The sequence below is a fragment of the Cricetulus griseus genome, assembly GCF_003668045.3.
Source record: "Cricetulus griseus strain 17A/GY chromosome 1 unlocalized genomic scaffold, alternate assembly CriGri-PICRH-1.0 chr1_0, whole genome shotgun sequence".
NCBI lineage: Eukaryota > Metazoa > Chordata > Mammalia > Rodentia > Cricetidae > Cricetulus > Cricetulus griseus.
The window spans coordinates 187,937,021-187,958,919 of NW_023276806.1; the positions used below are offsets into that span (position 1 = coordinate 187,937,021).

Consider the following 21,899-nt stretch of genomic DNA (forward strand, 5'->3'; position numbering starts at 1 on the left):
TTTTTCACATTTTTTACTGTTAGTTACTGTATATAAACATAGCTGCTTATGGATAAAATGTTTACACATACGTATTTGTATGACTACACATACACACATGTGTATTTACATATATGTATGCATGTGTATTTATATAGATACAAATATACACATACATTGTATATGATAAGCATTATATCATGTGTTTCAGAAATATTAGCCTTTTAAATTCTCCAAGAAACTTTATGAGATTTGGATGAGGAAACTGAGGCACAAACAGGTCCCATAAATTGCCTGAGGTTACATGACTGAAGGTATCCAATGCTTTAGACACTTGTTATGTTGTCTCTCTCACCACAGCTACTCCATCTTCATGTGTCCGGCCTGTTCAGATGGAGTGAAATCAATGTTAGCAAGGAAACTATTTTTCCCCCAGAGTTCACATCCCCAGTGATATTTAAATAAAATGTGTCAGCTAGCTGGTGAGAGCAGGAGAAGATGCCCCATCTTTATCACAGGTGACCCTGAGGTTCGGGGTGACCTTTACACATAGGGCCCAATTAATAAATATCTTTACCGGCTTCTTCATAGAACCTCGGAACCCATCACAACCGCCCATAACTTTCCTCACTACCTGTGTCGCCAGGTGAGAAAATGACTCTCATTGGGAGGAAGCAAGATTTCCAGGAAGAGGAAGGTAGAGGTTAAGAAAGTGAATTAAAGGCAAGATGGTAACATTTTCATTGTAGCCTCTCAACAGGCTGGGAACTGAATCCAGTGGGCAGAAGAGAACCCACTGAAGCCCAGAAAGCTGCAGCACCCAGAAGGGGCCGCTCCCCCAACCAGGCGAAATGGAAACAGGCCTCTGCCCAGCAAGCCTCCTTGCTCAACTTACCTCTCCAGGCTCCAAGGGATGATATTTATTCCCTATTCTGACTTCAAACTCTAACTAGAGGAGACAACATAGAAGAGAGATGGGCGGGGAGCTAGGGGCACTATACTAGCTTTTTCTTTTCTTTTCTTTTTTATCATTTTTGGTTTATTTATTTCTTGGTTTCTCAAGACAGGGTTTATCTGTGTGGCCCTTGGCTGTCCCGGAACTCACTCTGTAGACCAGTATGGCTTTGAACTCAGAGATCCACCTGCCTCTTCTTCCTGAGTACTACAATTAAAAGACACATGACACCACCACCTTGCTGTACTAGCTTACTTATTGAAAATAAGTGGACTGCTGTGGCTTGACCTAGCTGCAGCCAGGCTCACTAATACCTATACACATGCTTCCATTTTAGAGTGATTTATCTGAGGGAACATTTGGATCTACAGAGAAGGTATCATGCAAGGACCAGCAAACCAGGAAAACAAGCACACAAACAAAAAACCCAAGCCTCCACTGTCGTCTATGCCATAGAGCGGTGGAGTAGAGGAGCAGGCGTGTCTGGGCCCCACACTTTGGCCTCCTCACTGGCCAGCTGTCATTTAGGGAAGGCAGTCATCTCTTCTCCAGTGGGAAGGAGAGCCCTTCCCCCACCATCCTCCTGAGGTGAGCAGAGACATTTCCAATTGATGTGTCTTAAATGAGAAGGCTGAGAGGAGAGTGCCACTCCAACAAAGTTCTCAGCCATGCTAAGTCGGGAGCCCTAAGAAGCTGTATCCCAGAGGTTTCTGGGAAATGTGATTTTTCACGGAGCTTAACTGCTAATGTTAAAAGCTGAGCCACAGAGAGCATTTTAATTAATTACCTGTTATTTTTAAGTAAATTAGAACCAGGAGTATGGTAGCATCTTTGAAGAGAAGCAGCTGGATTTTGTCAGGGTGGGGGTGGAAGGATGCAGCCTGGGCATTCCTTCCTTTCCAAGATCCACACGGGGGAGCATGGGGTCAAATACCATACAGACTCACACTGTAGCTTCATATAAAGCTCTTTAAGCACTGTATTTTCAGGCAAAGGGGAATTTTTGCTTCATTCACCAGAGTTCAGTTACACAGTGACATATTAAAACAGAAATGTATTAATAACACATGAAATCCTACATGGGGCTGAATGAAGACCTGGGCTACCACTTCTGGAAGGCTGCCAGTCCAGGCCCAAGAGTAGCTTTACTTCCTAGACGAGTGTGCGAAGCCTAAGGGGAATGAGATGGGAACATGTCCTGGATTCCACCGTCAGCCTCAACACTAGCTACCCGTGAGTCTTCCCCAATATCTTCACAATGCTCTCTGTTATGGCATCAGCCACCTGCCATGCTCTTCACCTCAGAACCTGTCTGTCTACACAGTTTTTCTGGGTGTCCTTTAAGCACAGGGGCCGGGCACGTTTGTAGTTGTGTCTGGGTGACAGTGGCACACCTCCTAACATACAAGTAGGCCCCCAATTAATAGTAATTGAGTTGAATTCAGTTGTAAAATCAGAGAAATTATATACACAATAGTGTTCAAACATTAGGAAAAAAACTGTTTAAAAAACGATCGAATTTGATTTGTGTCGTTTATAGTGGAAAGAACCCAAATCAAATCTACCTGAAAACCACAGAGAGGCTTAAAATAAAGATGACAAAGTGACAACTCCAAGCAGCCAGCAAAGAAGCGGCACCCTGCCACTTCAGAGTTTTCCACCCCAGTGTGGTGGAAATGACTAGATAGCTGTGCTTTGGGATACTCACAAGGAGGCCAGCGCCATCCAAAGTTCTGTGTTCCAGGTGAAGAATTTCTGAAAGATGCTAACCATAAGCTGAGACTTGAAAAACGTACAGGACCCCAACATGCAAAGCAAGGGCACGCAGTTCAGGAATGCTAGGTGGTCTATTGGAATGTGACACAGGACATGCGGCTGAGGGTACAAGACTCGAGTTCGTTCCTGTCAAGAACTCCAGGCTGGGGACACAGAATTTTATTCTGTAAACATGAGGGAGCCACAGAAAATCTTTCATCAAGAAATGCTATGTAATTAGCATATTTTAGGAAAGTAGTATGTTTTAAAGGATGAATTCAGTGCAAAGTAGGGAAATGAGCACTTATGAAATTCTTGTTTGGGGGCGAGATGCTTTTGCAATACATTATCTCATTTCATCTTCACAATAATCCCAACAGGGTTGGCAGTGCTACCTCAATTTCACAAACGAGAAACGCAGGCTCAGAGACTGGCAACCAACCGGGGTGGGGTGGGTAGATATTTCTACCCAGAGCTAAATGACTCCCAAAATACTGCAGTTTCAATAACAGCCCAGATGGAGCTCGAGGACTGGAGGCAAATGAATGGGCCACAAGGACTTGTGAGAAAGATGCTGGCAGATGCTGACAATTGATAGAAAGGTGAAGGTGACAACAGAACCATGGAAAATGACATGAAGGGCAGCCTGAGTCTTCAGACGTCAAAAGGAAGTAGTGTGCTTCCTTGGGGGAAGAGAAAGAGTGGTCGGTAATACGTACTTGGTGCCTGTAGTAAGCCAAGTGTTTTCATGTGTTTAAAAACCACAAGGCATGTGTGTAATGTGTGCAGAGAAAAGACAAGTCTAATTGAAGGCATGTCTGGGATTCCAGAAGGATAGAATGTGTGTGACAAAATATGAGGTCTGTGTTCAGAAGATTGTTCCATTTGCACGGACCACACTTACTGCATGCTCATGCATGTGTGTGTGTGTGTGTGTGTGTGTGTGTGTGTGTGTGTACTGTGTGTATTTTGTGTGCTTGTATATATGTACTGTGTGTGTACTTTGTGTGTGTGTTTGTGTACATGTATTGTGTGTGCGTGTGTGCTCACATATGTGTGTGTGTGTGTGTGTGTTGGATATTTTCTTTTTGATAAAGAAATATGTTTGTAGAAAGTCAAAAGCCCACACTTAAAATTTGAGCACAGGGCCTAAATAATAAAAAAAGGCACAGAGAAATGGGAAAAACCTTAGTATATTGTCACAGAGGACAAAAGTTTCAGGGAAGATGGAGACAGAAAACAGTAGAGAAGCCAGGAAGAGGCATCTCAGGAGGACCTGGAAGTGGAGCAGACAGGATCAGCACATCTCTGGGAAAGCAGTGTCTCTGAGCTGGCGGGAGTGGAGTCAGGACTCTTAAGAGAGGCATTGGGTGGACGGCAGAACTACAGATGTTATAAGTGGCCTAACTCCTGTAAGAGCCCCAAGCGTTGCCCTTTGTCTCGGAACACAAGGAAGGACAGAGCCCTGTGCTACCCCACTTTCCTGTCTCACTAAGGCAGGTCACACTGGCCACTTCCTCTTCTGCCACCCCAAGAACATCTGCCTTGGCACATATCAGGTGATATACCTGAGGGTGTGTGTGACATTTCTTACTCTACCATGCCACAAATTATTTGAGGACCATAAATAAGCTAATTACTCTTTGCAGAACAGAGCTGCGTGATAACAAAAGCCCCAGACTTCAGTGTGAAGTTAAGTTTGAGTTTGACCCAAAGCTTCAGGAACTGAGTGGCCTTGGGCACAACCTTAAACTCTTTCAGCAAGTGCCGGAACTGCAAAGATCTGGGTTGATGACCAAGTGACACTTCCATGCCCATGGCCTCAAGGGCTTGCCAGGTGCCAGGCAGGGTCTAAGCATTTCACACAGTAAAGCATTTCATTCTCACAACAGCCCTATGAGGCACAGGCTGCCATTTTACAAGGTGGGGAGACAGCTGGGTGAAGGAGGAAACTGACTAAGGTTACAGAATTTTAATTCAGATTCTCACCCCAGGGGACCTTCACTGCATCTCAACTTGACGATACTGGTGACAGTCTGGTGGTAGAAGGGACTCTCCTTCTACTGTCCCACGGGAAACAAACATGCTGCTTTTGGCTGGTGAGAGTGGAGGGGACCCCTCCGGTGGCCGGATGTCAGGGATTCTTTAGTGTCTGGCCTGTTGCTGATGCCTTTAGGCCAATTTCCTCATCCCAGGTGCCCTCTCCCAGTGCCTTCCCTTTTCTCCTGTCACAGCTAGGAACACGGAAGGAAGAAGACCCAATAGTATGGAGACATGATAAGACTCTGCCATTGACTTGACTGAACAATTCTAGGCTAGTTTGGGGGCTCTCCGGATTGATCTACAAAGTGAGGGTGGTAATGCTGACCTTATAGGCTGCTGGCAAGAAGGGAGAAGACCATGTGGGAACTCTGAATGGTGTCTACCTTTGATCCTCCAGCACACTGGCTCCATTTCCGTTTCCCACTGTGCCTCCTAAATGTCTTGCCTGGCCTTGAAAGCCCTACAAACTGTAAAGTGTTGCCTGGCTAGTGAGAGGAGGGAGCTTCAGTTGAAAGATTGGGATGCAGGCAAGCCTGTGAAGCATTTTCTTAGAGGAGGGCCCAGCCCACTGTGGGGGGTGCTGCACCTGAACTGGTGATCCTGGGTTCTATAAGACAGCAGGCTGAGCAAGCCAGCGAGCAGCACTCCTCCAGGGCCTCCGCATCAGCTCCTGCCTCCAGCTTCCTGCCCTGTTTGAGTTCCTGTCCTGACTTCCTCCAGTGATGAACATAGATATGGAAGCATACGCCGAATAAAACCTTTTCTCCCCAAGTTGCTTTGGTCCTGGTGTTTCATGGCAACAACAGTAACCCTGACTAAGACACCACCGGGTCATTATGTCCCTCTCTCCACACTTTTCAGGTTATCAGCACCTCTTCCGGAGACTAGAATTACTTAGCATTACCATCGTCATCCTCTATTTCTTCAAATTTTGTATTTAAAGGCATTGTCAATAAAAAGGAAAAACAGCTAGTTTATCACACTAAGTGATTTACACTTAGAGAAATTGCTTCTCTAAGACAGAAGCAATTTCAAGGCTAGGAAGAGTTTCACCTTCTACGGTAGGCAAAACTTAGTAGGTACTTAATAGCTGATTGTCTACTGGATGACTAACAAGTGTTGGGTGGGTTCAAATGGTTCACTAAGTATGGATGATTGCCTTTGCATAGCAACATCTTGGATACCCTTGACCTTTTGATAGTCTGTAGATAGAGTATATGTGTTTCCAAGCCCCAAATCAGGATATGAGATATAAGCAAGCTCTAACACTAGGAAAGTGTCTTGGATGTGGATCAGTTCCCCATACTTATTTTCTATTTATTTTAGACATGGTGATAAAATGCAAGCACTGCCCATCCATCCCAGAAACCCAAGTTCTGTCAGGATGAAGATGTTTGTCCACCAGAGGAGAACCCACTTGGACCTCCAGAGCCATGCTCCTAAAATCTCTCCAAGGTTCCCTCCCTAGGCTCCCAAGGTCCTGGCACAGTATGAACTAATAAATAGATCTGGCTTGTTATGATTCATCCACTTTGTCCACAGTGAGGGGCAGATGTAGTTCTGGGTCCAAGGTGTACCTCGTTATCCTATGTATGGGAAACCTTCAGGTCTTGCTCCCAAGTTCTCCAGTTTCAGCCAGTTATTGAAATTTCCAGTAGCCTGGGGGAGCAGGAAGCCCTAAATCCTGTCTGAATATTCCACCTGTCCAGTGGGGATGTACTTTATCTATCAAGGGGCTTCCTTAATGGGGTCTGATCTGGTTGGTCCGATGTCTCGTACACTATCTTTGATCTCACCTTGCAGGCTTTGATACGCACGGTGTATCTCAGCCAGTGTAGTAGTGGGGATGATAAGGAGCCACAAGAGGATAGAGGAGCCAGCCTGGCTATTTGGGGCCACTTCTCACTGCTTTTAATTTCTTCTCTGTCATATCCGTGCCTCCCTTCAACACTTCTACTCCCAGCAGACAGGAGAGAGAGAACACACCTCCTCAATTTACACCTGTTCCTCCCTCATCATTGTTTCCTTGGAACAGCTTTTAAGCCCAATAGGTCCCCATTTACTTCAGAAACCATCATTTTTCTTTGATTTATTATTTGTTTTAAGGACTAGAGCTTGGGTGACAAGTTCCCTTTCCTTGAAACTTGTCCATCTCTGTAGGAACAAACCAGAAGAGCAACAGGAAGGGAGTCTTTTGAAGTTGTTTTAGAGATTTCCTAAGTTTCCATGGTAACTTGTCACTGTGGCATCCCCACTGCATTCTGGGGCTTTCTTTTCCACTAAGAGTAGGTAAAGCAACCCGTTCTTTCTCAACAACCACCCATCAGAGGAGAGGGTCTTCCCATGGTCCCGCCTCTCTCTCTTCTCATGCCTGTCCTTCATTCCATACTTATGTGAAGTTCAGGGTTAGAGTGGACCAAGAAGTTCAAGGCGGTGGTGTCATTCTATGCCTGGAAAGGCAGAGTCTTGCTTAGTGCTGAGAGATGGAGTCTTTGGGTATCTTGGTCCCAGTATCGACCACATTGATTTACCCACTCAGATATTTCTGTGCTGGTACAGGAAAGCCATCTGGGAAGGCCCTGGACTGTGGAGAAATTAATCATCCTCTGTGAGAAGAAGAACAAAACCATCTACCCCACCCTCATTCTGGATACTGAGAACCAATACCAGGCCTCGATATGTTTATGAATGTGATTTTGCTCTCTCACTCTTGGGGCTGTCCTGCCCAAGAATGTGATTTGATTATTCATTAAAGGAAATCCCCTTAAAACCCACCAAGTGTTCCATTAAAAGCATCCACAGAAGGGGTACACCCTAAAATTCTTTGACTCTTTCACCTCTGAATCCTCACCTTGCTGTATCCTTCAATTCTGACATACTCTTATTCTTACTTAATCTCAGTGTCATTATCATTACACTGCTTTAGTCTATACCATATTGAAAAGACGCCCTAACACAATATTCTAGTTACTAATACATTTGAGTTGACTTCTAAAGTCCAACCAAAGTGTGTGAGGTGCTATTCTCCCTTACACAAGCAATCAAACCAGCTTTCTCTTCTCTATGGGCTGTCTCTTCAGCATTTGGGGTCATCTTGGGACATTAGTAAATGGGCTCATATGATGTTCATTCAGCCATCATGGCAGCAGACTCGATCTGTGTTATGGAGAAAGGGAAGATAGAGAACAGGTATGTTCTCAGAAGATCTCTCCACAGCAACAACAAAAAAATCTTCCATTCTAGCTACAGGATACTTGAATGCTCTAGACAGTGCTGTAGAACAATATGGCTTTGTGGGGATGCTCTCTTAAATTCTCAGTGTTTGCACAAGAGGTCATGGGTTTCAATTTTGCACTGGTCCCCTGGTGGGGCAGAGGGAGGCTCTTGGATGTATAACACTGCAATGACTTTTGGGAGCACACTAAGCCTCATATGGCCACCCCAGGCATAGACACAGTACTCCCCACCCCCACCAAAACAAGGAGTAGCAGGCTATAGAGTCTCCAATAACACACACCCCAGAAGGTAGCCAGGGAAACAGATAAACTCATACAATATTGAATGTCACCTGGGGTGGTTTATGCAATGGATATTTGACAGGGCAGAAAGGAAACTGATATCCCTTCAGTAGATCAAGCCTGTGACCATGACCTTAAAGGCCCTTCTACCTGTTTGGTGTCACCTACATCCCCATCCCACTCTACACCTGTCAAGATCATCCTCATCCTCGATTCCTCTAGACCCACTAGTATCTTTACCATCCCAATTGCTTTGTTCATCTTGGGGTCTCTTTTGTAATGAATAATCTCCCATCATGTCTTCTTGTAGCCTACACACCATCCTTCTGGGAGGACCCTGTTCCAACCCTGCCATTGCTAACGGGTGATGGGGGAAGTACTTCTGTGTATGTTTATCTTATTGAGTGTTGAATAAAGTTCTGTTTGGCCAACGAGGCAGCAAGTTAGACAGGACTAGGAGTCAAAGAGGATTCTGGGAAATGTAGTAGAGAAGTGGTGGTCCAGACAGGAAGTGACAAAGCAAGGAGACTCATATTTAAGCAAGGAGAAACATGGAGTGTCCCCTTTCCCCTCCGCTCTTCCTCTAGCAGCACAATGTGATCCACCGGCAAGGAGGGACACCAATGGAAGGCGTCCGATAAGGTAAGTCTTATAAAATATATAGATTTATGATAATTAAGACTGAGCTAACAGATGAGAATCCTAGTCATTGGTCAAGCAGCATTTGAACCTAATACAAGTTTCTGTGTATTAATTTGGGCCCTAACTCGGGTGGGCAGCTGGCGTAAAGCACACACGTGGTGGTGGGGCTCGGTGGCTTTTGGCAGAAAGATTTATCCTAACAAATGTGCCCTGCATGTTCTCCCCATCCTCAACGTCCCATCACTCTCTCCAGGTTCCTGTTTCCCCCACATTTCTTATCATCATTTTTCTAGCTTTCCAACTAGGATATGAGCTTCATAGACTTTCTCTGCTTCTCTGTGGTATCCCACGTATGTGTTATGTGGCACATAGGAGAATCTCAGAATTTACTGGATGAAGGAATGAGGGACTAGGGTAGCGATTAAACTGAGAGGTGTTGTCTGTATGAGTATTCATTTTTTCCTATCTCCACAGCACATATCATAAGGTGTCTTGGTGGTATGGATAGCAATGACATAAAGTCACTGAGGTAGAAGAGGAATTATCACTGGAGGTAGCTATTTCAAAACAGAAGTGTCTCAAGGGCTGGAGAGATGGCTGGGCAGTCAAGAACACTGGCTGCCTTTTCTTCCGGAGACCCTAGGGGGTTCAGTTCACAGAACCAACCATAGTGCCTTACAACCATCTGTAACTTCAATTCCAGAATCTGACACCCTCTTTTGCCTCTGTGGGTGCTGTACACATGTTGTGTACAAACATACATGCAGGCCCAAACAGTCATGCATATACAAAATAATAACAAAAATGAAAACAAATTAAGAAAACAAATATCTCAGTGCCAAAATAATAATATCAAAAATGTTATGAACAATGCCTGGCACTGTTGCAAGTCCTTCAGATGAGTTAACTCTAATCCTCGAAGCTATGCTTGAAGCGGGAACTATTATTAGCTCTTTTTAATAGATGAGAAAATTGAAGCAAGGCATGAAAGGCAGATAAGGAATGTCCGGGTGTCACATGACTAGCTCATGTTCCTTTGGTCCTGGACTATATATATCTTCATGGAAAACCCATAGTTATCTCTTTTTATTGAGTGACTCTGCTTCCTGAACAAGGACTCTGGGTCCCCAGTTAGGAGGCGGGATATGGAAGGTGGCTCCTATGAGCCAGTGTGCCTCGGAACATCCAAGAGGTGGGGGTTGAATTCCCATACCAACTTTCTTGATGCCTTCACTGACCATCGTCATTTCCATCCCTCTCCTGTTCTGTTGCAGCATTTTACCTTAGTATCCAAGAATAAAAAGTATCTCCCCTATCTTAGTTGGGTCATGGAAGGGTAGCATTCTTGAATATTTTTGTGAGCAGGTTATAGACTCCTGATGTGACCATCACAAACCACAGTTTGCATGGCCAGGGATGCTTACTGTTCCATTCTGAGGCCAATATTTATGGCAGGAGTGGCAGTACAGTAGGCAATTTTACAACCCTTGGGGGTCTGAAATCTTCCTGCTTCTTGGATTGCTGGAGTGATTCACCATGGCCACTGGCTCTCTATAAAGTCAGCCTAGATGTTATTTCCCAATCTTCCTGACAACGTGTCTCTTCCACCCCCACCCTAAGTGACATTTACTGTCAATATATACCCTTCAGGGACATGTTCTAAATGTAATTATCAAATGCTAATAAATACTGGGTATGTACCTTGCAAGGGGCAAGAAACATTCTGGTGTGAACCAGACTTAAACATCTGCCTAAGATTTCAAAAGACTGTAAGGCAGAAAGTCTGGGGGAAGGGTTGTGATGTCCCAGTGAAGACTCAGCAGGGTGAATGTATGGCTTTCATGCTAGAGTCATTTCTGATTGGCTGCGGCAGACCGCGAGCACTTCTCTGCTTGTAACAATGGACTGTGCTAGGGCATATACATCATAAAAAGAGCTACCATTTATTATAAGCTTTGCATATTTGCCAAGTCACTGACTTATTGGATTTACTCTCTCTTCCTGGAATATCTAATTTACCTGGTCCTCTGCTTTATATCTCCCCTGTCTGTCCAATGAGTTTTGAAGTCATGACCTGGAGGCATGAGGTTTAAGACTTAGTACCTCTTGACCTTATAGAAACTCCTGTTTCCAAGCATGCCGGAGCTAAGGACCGGCAATGGGGAGAGGTTGGGAGAGCAGGCTGATGGGAAAACTTGAATGCTTATAGGACCCCTCAAAGTCACTTTAGTGCCTAGAAAAACGGTACTCAAGACTCATACCACCATGCCAAACTCAAGTTTTCAAAATTACTGCCCTTAAGCAAGATCTTCAGCTGCCAGAAGAGGGGGCATCATGCTGAGTGTCTAGCAGCTTGATGCATAGTTGCCTGCCTACGCCAAACACATGGCATCATTGATTTATATATCACAACAATCATTCAAACTGATAACCTGAGCTTCTTCGGCGAATTCTCTTATTCTCCCTGATGGAATGGCAAAGTAGAAGAGGTCACACCAATCACAGACGGTATAGAAAAGAGCCTTTAGCTGTCTCCTTTCCCCCATTACCATCCATGCCCCCAGTTCTGGACACCATCTCCTCCATATGCCTCCTATGTGCTCTGAGAAGGGGGAGAGGAAAGAGAAAGCCCTGTGTGTGGTGGGGCAGGGGGTGCAGAAGGCATGAACAGAAATTGTGGAAATACTGGCACTTGCTGAAAAGCACAGAACTGGAGTTGAGTGAGACACAGAGATGTTCAGCATGGGTGCTCAAGCCAGAGGCAGCAGTCTAAGCTGCAAGAATATAGGCCAGTGTCATGGGCCAGGCTTAAGATTCATTTCTGCCAGCTACCAGCTGGATGATCTAGAATGATGTAACATAACTGCCCTTATCTAAACCACAGGGGTTCTGGCAGGCTGGTGTCTAAAGTCCTTTCTATTTCTAAGGTCCCAGGAGTCCGGGTTAAGGTCAGAAACTCCATGAATTCAGGGATCACTCATATTCTGCTTCCTAAAGGAATGGAAGGTGTTTTGTAACAGAAGATAAGCTCCAGTACTGCTCAGTGAATGTGAAGAGGAGGAGGAGCCCCATGAAAGGGACCATAGATAAGGCAAGGAGCTTTGGAAGAATGCTGCACAAAACCAAAACACTTTCCATTCCTTCTATATAATTTACTTGTCCAACATAGTTACTTCGCAGCTATTTATCAAGCTGCAGACACGTTCTTGACCCCAGAGATGATGCCTTTGTGGAGGCATTCAGTGACTAAGGCAAACTGGTCTGATGCTTGTGGAGTGGAGGTATCAGTGCAGGGAGAGAAATGATGAGCAAATACAGAGGGTTAAGAATCCATTCCAGACACATAGTCCCAAGGTCTTGGTTTCTAATATCGCTATCTAATAGAAAGAAACACAGCATAGTGGAGAGATGGTGCAGGGTGTGAACAGAAAACACACAAGATGACTTACAGCCCCTCGTGGTGTGTTCAAAAGTGAGCATACAAACAAGGAACCAACCAAACATAAAACAGCAGAAAACAAAACCCCACATACTAGGGTATGTCAAAGGGCACAAGAACCAATTAGAAGACTTCTCAAATGCCAAGGATGGCAGAACTGGAGAAACCAAGAGAAGCAGTACCAGACTATAATTCAAACAACAAAATCAATGCCCCCGACACACCAATATAAACGGGTGACCAAGGGAATTTAACGTGGAGAGCAAGAGACAGAAATACTCCATCTAGGATAACTCCAAATTAATTCTGTGGCTGCTCTACCCTACAGGAGTGTTTCCATCCTAGCAGTCCACTGTTGCATACCATTCCTCCTGGGTGGCTACACATAAGGACTGCCTTCAAAAGAATATAGTATAGAAATGGGAAGGAAAAGAATTTACAGTGGAGAAACACTACAGACACTACTTATTCCAAGTGATCAGAGCAACACTGACAGTCACGGGTATGACTCCCGTTGAGACGGTGAGATACCAATGGCCCTTTACCTCTGTGATCTCCCTCCCACAAACCAATTCAGTCTAATAATGAAAAAAAAGTCATGTTAAGTCCCAACAGAAGAGCATTTCTACAATATGCTTGGCTAATATTCCAAAACTGCCGTGGTCATCTAAAACAAAGAAGATTTAGGGAAGTGCCGTAGCCAAGAGAAACCTAGAGAAACAGTAGCATTGAATGCAGTAGTATTGATTGCATCTTGGTGCCAGGGATGGGATTCTGGAACAGAAAAGGACCCCAGATAAACCTCGGGGGATCTGAATGAGCCACGAGCTTTAGTTAATAACAATGCACCAATATTCATTCATCCATTGTAACAGATGTGCCACAATAACACAAACACATTAACAAAAGGAGAAACTGGGTGCATGGGCTGAGTGTGATACCTTAACTCTTTATAATGCTTGCTCAAATTTAAAACTTATGTTTGTGTATGTGCACACAGGCATGCCAAAGTCAGAGGTTGGTCTGTGGGAATTAGCTCTCAGCTTCCATGCTATAGGTCCCAGGGATTGAAGTCAGGTCACCAGACTTGGCTGCAAGCATCTTTACCTGTTGAGCCATCTCAACAGCTCTCAATTTTCCTTAAACCTAAAAATATTTTAAAAATTCAGTGTTCACTACAAAGCAGAGAGCCTCTCTTGGTGACTTTGAAGAAGCAAGCTTCCCAGGGTTCTACCCTTGCAAGGAGAGGAATTCCAACATCAGCACTGTGACACTGGCAAGGATCTTGAGCCTCAGAGGAGAACCAGCCACAGATGTGAGTGCAGTTTACTAAGATCCTCAGCTGAGACCCCTGTTAAGCTGCACCTCGAATTTTTATTCCGGAAACCTATGAGATAATCAATGTTTAAACTTGCTAAAAAAAAGCAATAAACCCCAAATAACATAGGAAGAGGCACACTAACAAAATTTAAATTAATTAAACTATAAAGCATGTTTGGCGTGAGACTCTGAGGGGGGAACCTTGGAGTAAGGGATCTGAACCTAAGGAAAGAGACATCCTTGAGTTGCTCCTTGGTCAAAGGTATCAGGCAGTTCCAGGGCCTGAAGCAACCTTTGGATGTGTTGGAACAGAAAGGTAGCTAGCATGGGTGAGGGAGTGGCCGGGGGGGGAGCGGCGGGGAGGGATGGGGGAGTAGTGTGTGTGCACAGGAGGAAACAGAAAAGGAGCTGAGAAAGGCAAGGTCATCCAGGATGTAGAGACTTTTCAAGAAAGTAAGGAGTCTGGGTTTTATTTTAAGTTCAACTGAAAGTCATTAGACTTCTAGAGACAGGAGTTGAGTGACACATCTGATTCATAGTTTATATGATTTATGCTGCTGGCATGGCAAGATGGCACAGGGAATAGAGGCACTTGCCACCGAGCCTGACAACCTGAGTCTGATCCCTGGGATCCACATGGTGGAGAGAACCCACTCTTCAGGGTTGTCCTCTGGCCTCTACATGTGTGCCATAGCATGGGTGCTTGAGCACTTACACACACACACACACACACACACACACACACACACACACACACACACACAAAATTAAGATAAAAAATAAAAGATTTATGCTCAGGATTGATCATGGCGTGGCCACAGTGGAGTCAGGGTGGCCAGCAAGGGCCTTCAGTGCTAGTGTAGACAAGGGATGATGAAGCCTTAGCCCTGGCAGGGGTAGAGAGGAAGGGAGGCTCCCAGCAATTATGGGAAGGTTCTTGACGCTATGTGTATGGACTAGGGATTCCAACTCGTCTTGTAAACCTTTGTGCCTGAGAAGCTCTCATGGAGGAGTCACGTGTGAGCAGAGTAGTCATGTGTTCCTGTGCTGCACAGTCTGTCCCTGTGAGGATTATCCTGTCCCCAAGCCTCTGAATACCCCTGATGAGTCATTGTGATGGTTACTTGTACCCACGTGGGATTGTGCCAGTCTGGGCTAAATCTCCTGCGGTGGTGCTGCCAAAAGGAAAGCTGGATCCCACCCACCGCCCCCAGTCTCCTGGCCAAATAATGCTGCCCTGCTTAATTAATAGTTTCCTCTGGGTTGAGCATCCATTTAACAATTTGTTGGTAGTTACTGCACGGTGTGTGAGGCACCCGCCCTTTAAATCTGAAGTAGTCAGATATAGACCAGAGAAGGCCACCTTCCTATTGGAACAGAGAAGAGGGTGTGCAGACAATTCTTTAGCCTTCATTTTGCTCCTGATATATATATATATATATATATATATATATATATATATATATGGTATAGTATATATAAATATATAATCATAATTTATAGCATAATATATATATTAATATATAATATAAATATATATCTTTGGTTGTGAGCCTAGCCTTTAACAGCTGAGCCATCTCTCCAGCCCTAATATATGTTTATAACTAAGAACCACATATCTAGGCAAGAAGGGGAATAGTGCAGAAATTTAAATTAATTAAAATGTAGAACATGCCTAATATGTTTGATGAATCACTTCACTTATAGTTGCCAATAGCTCAATTATGGGAATCTTGATTCCAAATAGACTTCTGTACTTAAAAATATTTGTATGTTATAGGTTTGTGTGTGTAGGTACAAGTGTGTGTGTGTGTGTGTGTAGGTAGGTAAGTACATGTACATGTGGAGGGCAGAGTGTCATTTGTCAGGAGCTGTCTACATAGCCTTTTGAGACAGGTCTCCCATTGGCGTGGAACATGCTAGCTGGACTAGGCTGATTGGCAAGAGAACCCCAGGGATTCACTTGTTTGCCTCCTGGGGCTGGTATGACGAGCACCCACCATCACACCTGGTCTGTTTAGGTGGGTTCTGAGGACTGAACTCTGGCCCCCATGCTTGCAAAGCAAGCACTTTACTCACTGAGCATTCCCCCAGACCAAAGGTGCCCTTTTCTTTCTTGCCGAGTCTTCCCTTTCTACCTGTTCACCTACTCACATGTGGCCAGCCCCAGACCTGGCTGCTCTTGGTTACTACCTACTTAGCTTCCAGCCCAATACAACCTCCAGGGACCTAGCTCAGCTCAGTTAGAGACACCCAAGAGGCCACCACCCTAGGGAAAGCTACAAGGTCACATTTGGGAACTATCTGTGCAGTGTCAATGACTGATAGTTTTGTTGTCTTGGAGGTGGCTGGAACAGGTGGCTTACTCCCCGGACGCTTTGATAGGAAACTGAGCCCTGGAGAGCAGACTTTTCAGGTTCCGGGACAGGTTCCTGCTATGATGTCTCTGACATGCAGGCTTCTACAGGTCCAGGCAGTTCTTCTGGGTTCATATCTGGCCCTTCAGTTTAGATATCACACAGAGCAGGGCCAGTAATTCAGTCTCTGATCCTGAACCATATCCTTCTGCAACACATATACTTTTAACAAAACCAATTGAACATGAGTTATTTGCATAGGTCAGAGCATGGCAGTTGCCCTGGGATACTGAAATCTCAGAGCTGTGTCTCTCCCAGCTTGAGAAAGAAGGGTATGGCAGAACTTCCAAAAGAGAAACCACCACCATTCAAGAGATGAGAAATCAAAGGCTTTGTTATTAATACCCTTGTTATTTCAGGGCTCAATAATACCCCAAAGGGTATGGATACCATTTCCCTTCCCTCCCCAGCTTCATTCAGGAGAATATTGCTTTACCCAGGGACAAAGATTTAAAAAAACAAACAAACAAACAACAACAACAACAACAAAAACCTCCAGGAGGAAAAGAAGGCTTTGTGACCGGAGAATAAATTAGACTCTGTCCAGCCCAGACCATCCTCTAATCAGTAAGAAGTGGCTATTGGAGGAGCAACTTCTGTAAATCTGGTTGTCACACTTGCACTTTGTCACAAGTATGGTTTTGCCATTTTAAAAATACGTAACACAAATCCAAGAAAGGCAGATTTGTGTGTACCTCCCAGCAGTCAGATCTTGGGTAGGCCTCCCAGCTGCTGAGGACTGTTGGCTCGGTCTTATCTCTTGTTGCATAACTTAGAGAAGCAGTCATAAAGATCAAGGCACTCGTGTGTGTGTGTGTGTGTGTGTGTGTGTGTGTGTGTGTGTGTGTGTGTGAACGTGCATGCGCTCGCTCGCACGCGCACACTCCATGATACCCTACAAGGAAGGACTCCAGAATTTATCTGTCTCTCTGATTCTTGGTTCTATTTGCACATGGAGAGTATCCCAAAGGCTCTTTGGGAGTGGTTCTGATTGGTCTGCATCAGTGCTTAATCAAAGCTTTCCAGGAAGCTCTGACTTGTGATGGCTAAGGACTTCCTGGGCTGAAGAAATCGAAGCTTGATGTGGGATGTCCTTCTGTAGGCTGCAAATAGGCATTGCTTTCATTGGTTGATGAATAAAGCTATTTCAGCCAATGACCAGGAAAAACATAGCTAGGCAAGAATTCCAAAGATGCAGAGAGAAGGAAGGTGGAGTCAGGGAGACACCATGTAGCCGCCAAAGGGCATCACCGGTAAGCCACAGCCACGTGGTGATACACAGATGAGTAGAAATGGGTTAATTTAGTTGTAAGAGCTAGCCAATAAGAAGCCTGGGTCATTGGCCAAACAATTGTAACTGATATTAAGTCTCTGAGTGGTTATCTTATAAGTGACTGTGGGGATCGGTGCATAGAGAAAAACCTGTCCGGTGAGACTGGGCAAGATGGAGAAGTCTCTCTCCATCTACAGAGGCTCCCATATGTTCAGTCTTCAGAATGGAGTTTGCGGCAGCTCCTAATCTATCCTGGAGCTCCAGACATCTAGTAGGTGCCTCAGCAGTATGCGGGCAGGGCTCCAGGCACCCTCCTGCCCATCGCTCTGTCCTCTTGCCTTTTGTCCTAAGTCCTTCAGTGAGTAGGAGGTAACGCAGTGACCTCACTGTAGTAACAGCTTTCAGCTTAGCCGTTATCACTCAGTTCTGGCCTATTTATTGTCTGACCTACTCCTGTGGCCTGGCTAGAAAAGATAAGCCAGTCAATGGCTTTCTGGCCATTAGTCTACAAGTTAACCCATATCTCTGGGAAGTTCTCAGAGTTGAAAGGTCCCAGGTTCTGAGCCTCACTACAAATAGGATACAGCCATGCTACAAACAGGATACAGCCTCACTACAAACAGGATACAGCCTTGCTACAAACAGGCTACAGATGCTTCACTTTTTATCTTTTTTCTTTTTTATATTTTGGAGGTCCCCACATGAATGGTGGATTACAAAGGGGGAAACAGGGACTCTAGTTGTAAAATACAGTGTGGGAACCATCAGTGAATTTGAGTCCCCATTTCACTGAAGAAAGGGGGAACCCACAGGACATACGTGTTTGGGGCATGGTGGCTTCTCTGTACAGAATCTCTGTCACAGAGCCACCATGCCCCTCATTCTCTGAGTCTTAACCACAGGTGTGGTGGCAGCTCTGACATGGGGACATCTGGCTCTGATGACAAGTGAGTCCCCTAAGTATCAGGTCCACGGGAAGCCTGCATCCATGTTTGGCACAGAGTCGCTGTGCTTCAAGGAACAGAACAAAACTTCTGGACCCAAGTTCTTCCTGCAAGGCCCTCCTCCCTTTCCTCTCCTAAACCAGAGCTTTCTGTGCCCTGGATGTCTCTCAATGCACAGGGAAGGACCAGATAAAGAGTCCCACAACCCACTCCATCTTTCTCTCCTCAGCTTAGAAACCGGTACAAGAGAGACTGGATCAGGCAACTGCACAGTGCCCAGAGCTGGACTGGCGTCTGCTTCCTCATGTGGGACTCATTCTCTCTCCCTCCCACAAGCATGTCTGTCTATCTGTCCATCTTCATTCTTTCCCTCCAGGCAACACACACAATTCACCCATCCACCTGCTCTAGGCAGCCCAAAACTTGAGCTGTAGGCTGAGCCTCAAACTAGGGACTCCAAAGGGCAGGAGGATGCCCAAGTAGATGGAGAGAAAGCTTTCACTTTGCTCAGCCCAGAAACTGATCCCTTCTAACTACGCAGTTCCCTCTCTGTACAGTCTGCTAACAGCTACTGCGCTGACTTGATGGTTATGACAAAAGGGAACAGAAATGGGAGATCTAGTCTTGTCCCACCACTGCCTTGTTTTAAACAGTAAAGTCAAGGATGAGTGTGGGCCTTTGGGGAAGATATGCCGCCTTCCTTGGTCTAACACTAAAATCCAGGGCACCTGAGTGTATATGCCCAGCGCGTGCTGGTTTCATGCTTCCAAGTCTGAGCTTTCCAGCTGCTGTCATGTAAATGTCATAGCCACAGTATCCGCCTTCTGTCTAAGCACCGAGGTCCCCAAGACTCTAGACACTGAGGACCGGATCTCATTTCCTTTTACATGCCCAACAGCCGGTAGAGTGGTCAAGGTGACAGGAACAGACTGCTGATGAACCAACCGGATGAGGGAGCAGAAAGAAGCATATTGGTCACGCCCCTCTGCTCTGTCCTCTTACCACTTCCCCACTGTTAACAGGACCTTCCCTGCCTCCCCTCCCCATCAGCCGCTTCCAGCCTTACCTCCCATGAGGAAGAGAAGGCCTGCCACATACTGCATAAGGCCTCGGTCCCAGCAGCAGCCCAGCACACCGATGATCCAGCCGAAGAGGATGATGGCCACCGCCATGCCCATGAAGCCAGCGGTCATTCTACGCAGGTCTGTGAGGAAGCAGGAGGGAAGCTGTTAGCATTGGAACCCGTGATAGGATAGGGTCAGGTGTACCCTAGCCCTGAGGCAGGGAGAAGGGGCTGGGGGCACTTCAAGTGCACGAAGACTACCTATTCAGACTTCTACACAGGACAGCCACTGATGGTGACTCTCTTCTGCACAACATGCTGTGACAGCTGGGTCCCTAAGCACAGGACAAGCATATGATTCCCAGTGGCTGTTGGCTCATTTCAACTGTGCTAGGCAAGTGCTGCCCTTCCTGTGGGTCCCGCTCACCCTTAAGACACAGTCTTTAGTGTTGAGAATGGAGGCACTTGCTAAAAGGAACACCGTAAGCGGAAGAAAGATATTTGTGACAAACCACTGCCTTTTAGAGGGGTGAGAGCAGGGAGGTGGCTTGTTGGAGCAGAGCAGGGTCTCTGCAGGCATGTTGCTTTTACCAGGCCCTCCCTCCTTTAACCCAGAGTCTGCTGAACTGTGGGAGAAGTCACATGTAAAATCTGATGTGTTTGTGAGGGGAAGGGGTATGTTGGTCCTTGGCTCCATCCCAAGCTGGCTCTTGGGGCTTAGTTTTGCCTGCAACCTTGGAAACAGAGGAAGAACCACATCTTCCTCCCCAAGTCTGAATCCCTGGAGCAGCCCCTTCTTTGCACTTGCCTCTATCCTGCCACTCTCCAGTTAACGCGCCAGCTTCAGAGTGACGACTATGCCTGCTCTACCCCTCTATGACCTGTCAAAGCCAGGAATGACTTGGTGAGGAAGGAGGTTGCTGGAAAAACGCTGTTCACAGCAGAAGGGAGAGGGCAGAGCTGGTCCATGCCTCTGCTGGCTACTTAGCATCTTGCCCAACTCAGCTTTTTCACCGGCTCCTTCCCTCCTGCAGCCAGATGACCCCAGAGCTACTGCTGCATGACTCTGGCCTGGACTTTTGCCCCAGATGTTTTCCTTCTCTTCCTCTCCTTTTGTAAATCTGGCTTTTTACTTCCTCCCCATTATGTTGGTCATTCCTTCCCAAGTCTGCCAGCACTCTCTCCGGCCTGCCCACATTTAAGCCAGTTACACCAGCTCCAGACTGCTAACAGGGCACTAAAGCAAGAGCAAAACCATTTTGTTTGGCCTCTGCCCAGGCTCTGACTCCTCTGCAGCATCACCGTGTTACTGGAGGATCTCATGGCTATTTTACTCTCTCAAAGGAATGGCAAAGTGTTAGGGTGATAGAGAAGGTCCTTGCCTGGAATCACGGTATCTCACATCCACTGCAGCCCCAACTATCTCGTCTTGTCCCAGAGAAACAAATGCAACAGGATTTCTGTGGGCCTGGGGATCTGTACAACTTTTCCTCTCTTACATTTGATCCACTCCAACTCTCCTCCACACAGGGACCTCTGCCTCTAACAGAGCATAATTTGAGTCAAGATCCCTCTTTGTTCTGATAAGGAAAATCAGACATTATCAGCCCCAGCCAACAGAATCTGGTTAAAAGTGGGAGGCACAAACACAGAGGGTGAACAATGTCTGACCCTCTCCTTTGGGAAGGAGGATCCCTCAGCAGCTGGACAGTTAGTTCCCTAGTCCCAGAGGCAGGAATCTTGAAAGGGGCTGCCGAGCAGACACCTGCCCTGCCTGGTTCTCCCTTGCCTCCTTGAGCACACAGCAGGCCTGTCCCAGCCAGGTGGGAAGAACACTCTGCACTCACTTCTGTGAGTTGCCAAGAAAGCCTCATTATCGCACAGCACTGTGCAGATTGCTCAGACTGCCAAATGAGTCAGGCGGAGCTTTGTTGAAATAGTCATTTGATGACAATACTAACACATGAGCCAAGTGTCCTACATAGCCTGCCATAGCTGAAAGGAAAGGAATACCCCTGCCCACGGGCCACTCCCAGTCCCTCCGGACTGTGCATTGCCTGTCCCTTCATTTCCATCACCACAGTCACACTCGCTGCCACCAGCCCTGACTGGAATCCCTTCTTTCCTCACCACAAGGGCCTTGTGGTGAACTGCCTTGTCAGTAGAGAAAGTTCTCAAGTGAGCATATGAGGCCACGTGGATTGATTCCTAGGAAGGGGATAATCTGTGATTGATACATTACCCTCTGCTTTCTTGAGAGGCAGATGGGAAGGGAAAGAGTCCAGTTCTCTCACTGGGAAGTTTAGTACCTCAAACAGAAGGCACTTTAAGTTAGCAACCTTTCCAGGGTTTCTCCCCTCTTCATCCCATGAAGGTTTCTGAGTCTTGTACACTGTGACTCCAGTAAGCTTATTTGGCCTCTCTTCTGGAGGCCAAATTCTATCTTGACTTTAATGCCTGGAAGTTTTACACTGTCCCCAGGCCCTGTAGACCCTTGAGAGGAAAGATATTGCCTAAGGGACTGAGTGGATGGATAGCCACATCAATTGAG

General features: G+C 46.0%; 1 protein-coding gene across 1 annotated transcript in view; it reads right to left on the bottom strand.

The window, feature by feature from the left end:
- The window catches only part of Tmem178b (transmembrane protein 178B), a 385,192-nt gene that overhangs the window by 26,266 nt on the left and 337,027 nt on the right, over window positions 1–21,899 (bottom strand). Inside the window, exon 3 of the mRNA XM_027391532.2 lies at window positions 19,352–19,489. Within this exon, the coding sequence (XP_027247333.1) occupies window positions 19,352–19,489 (138 nt within the window). The remainder of the gene's footprint in view (window positions 1–19,351; window positions 19,490–21,899) is intronic.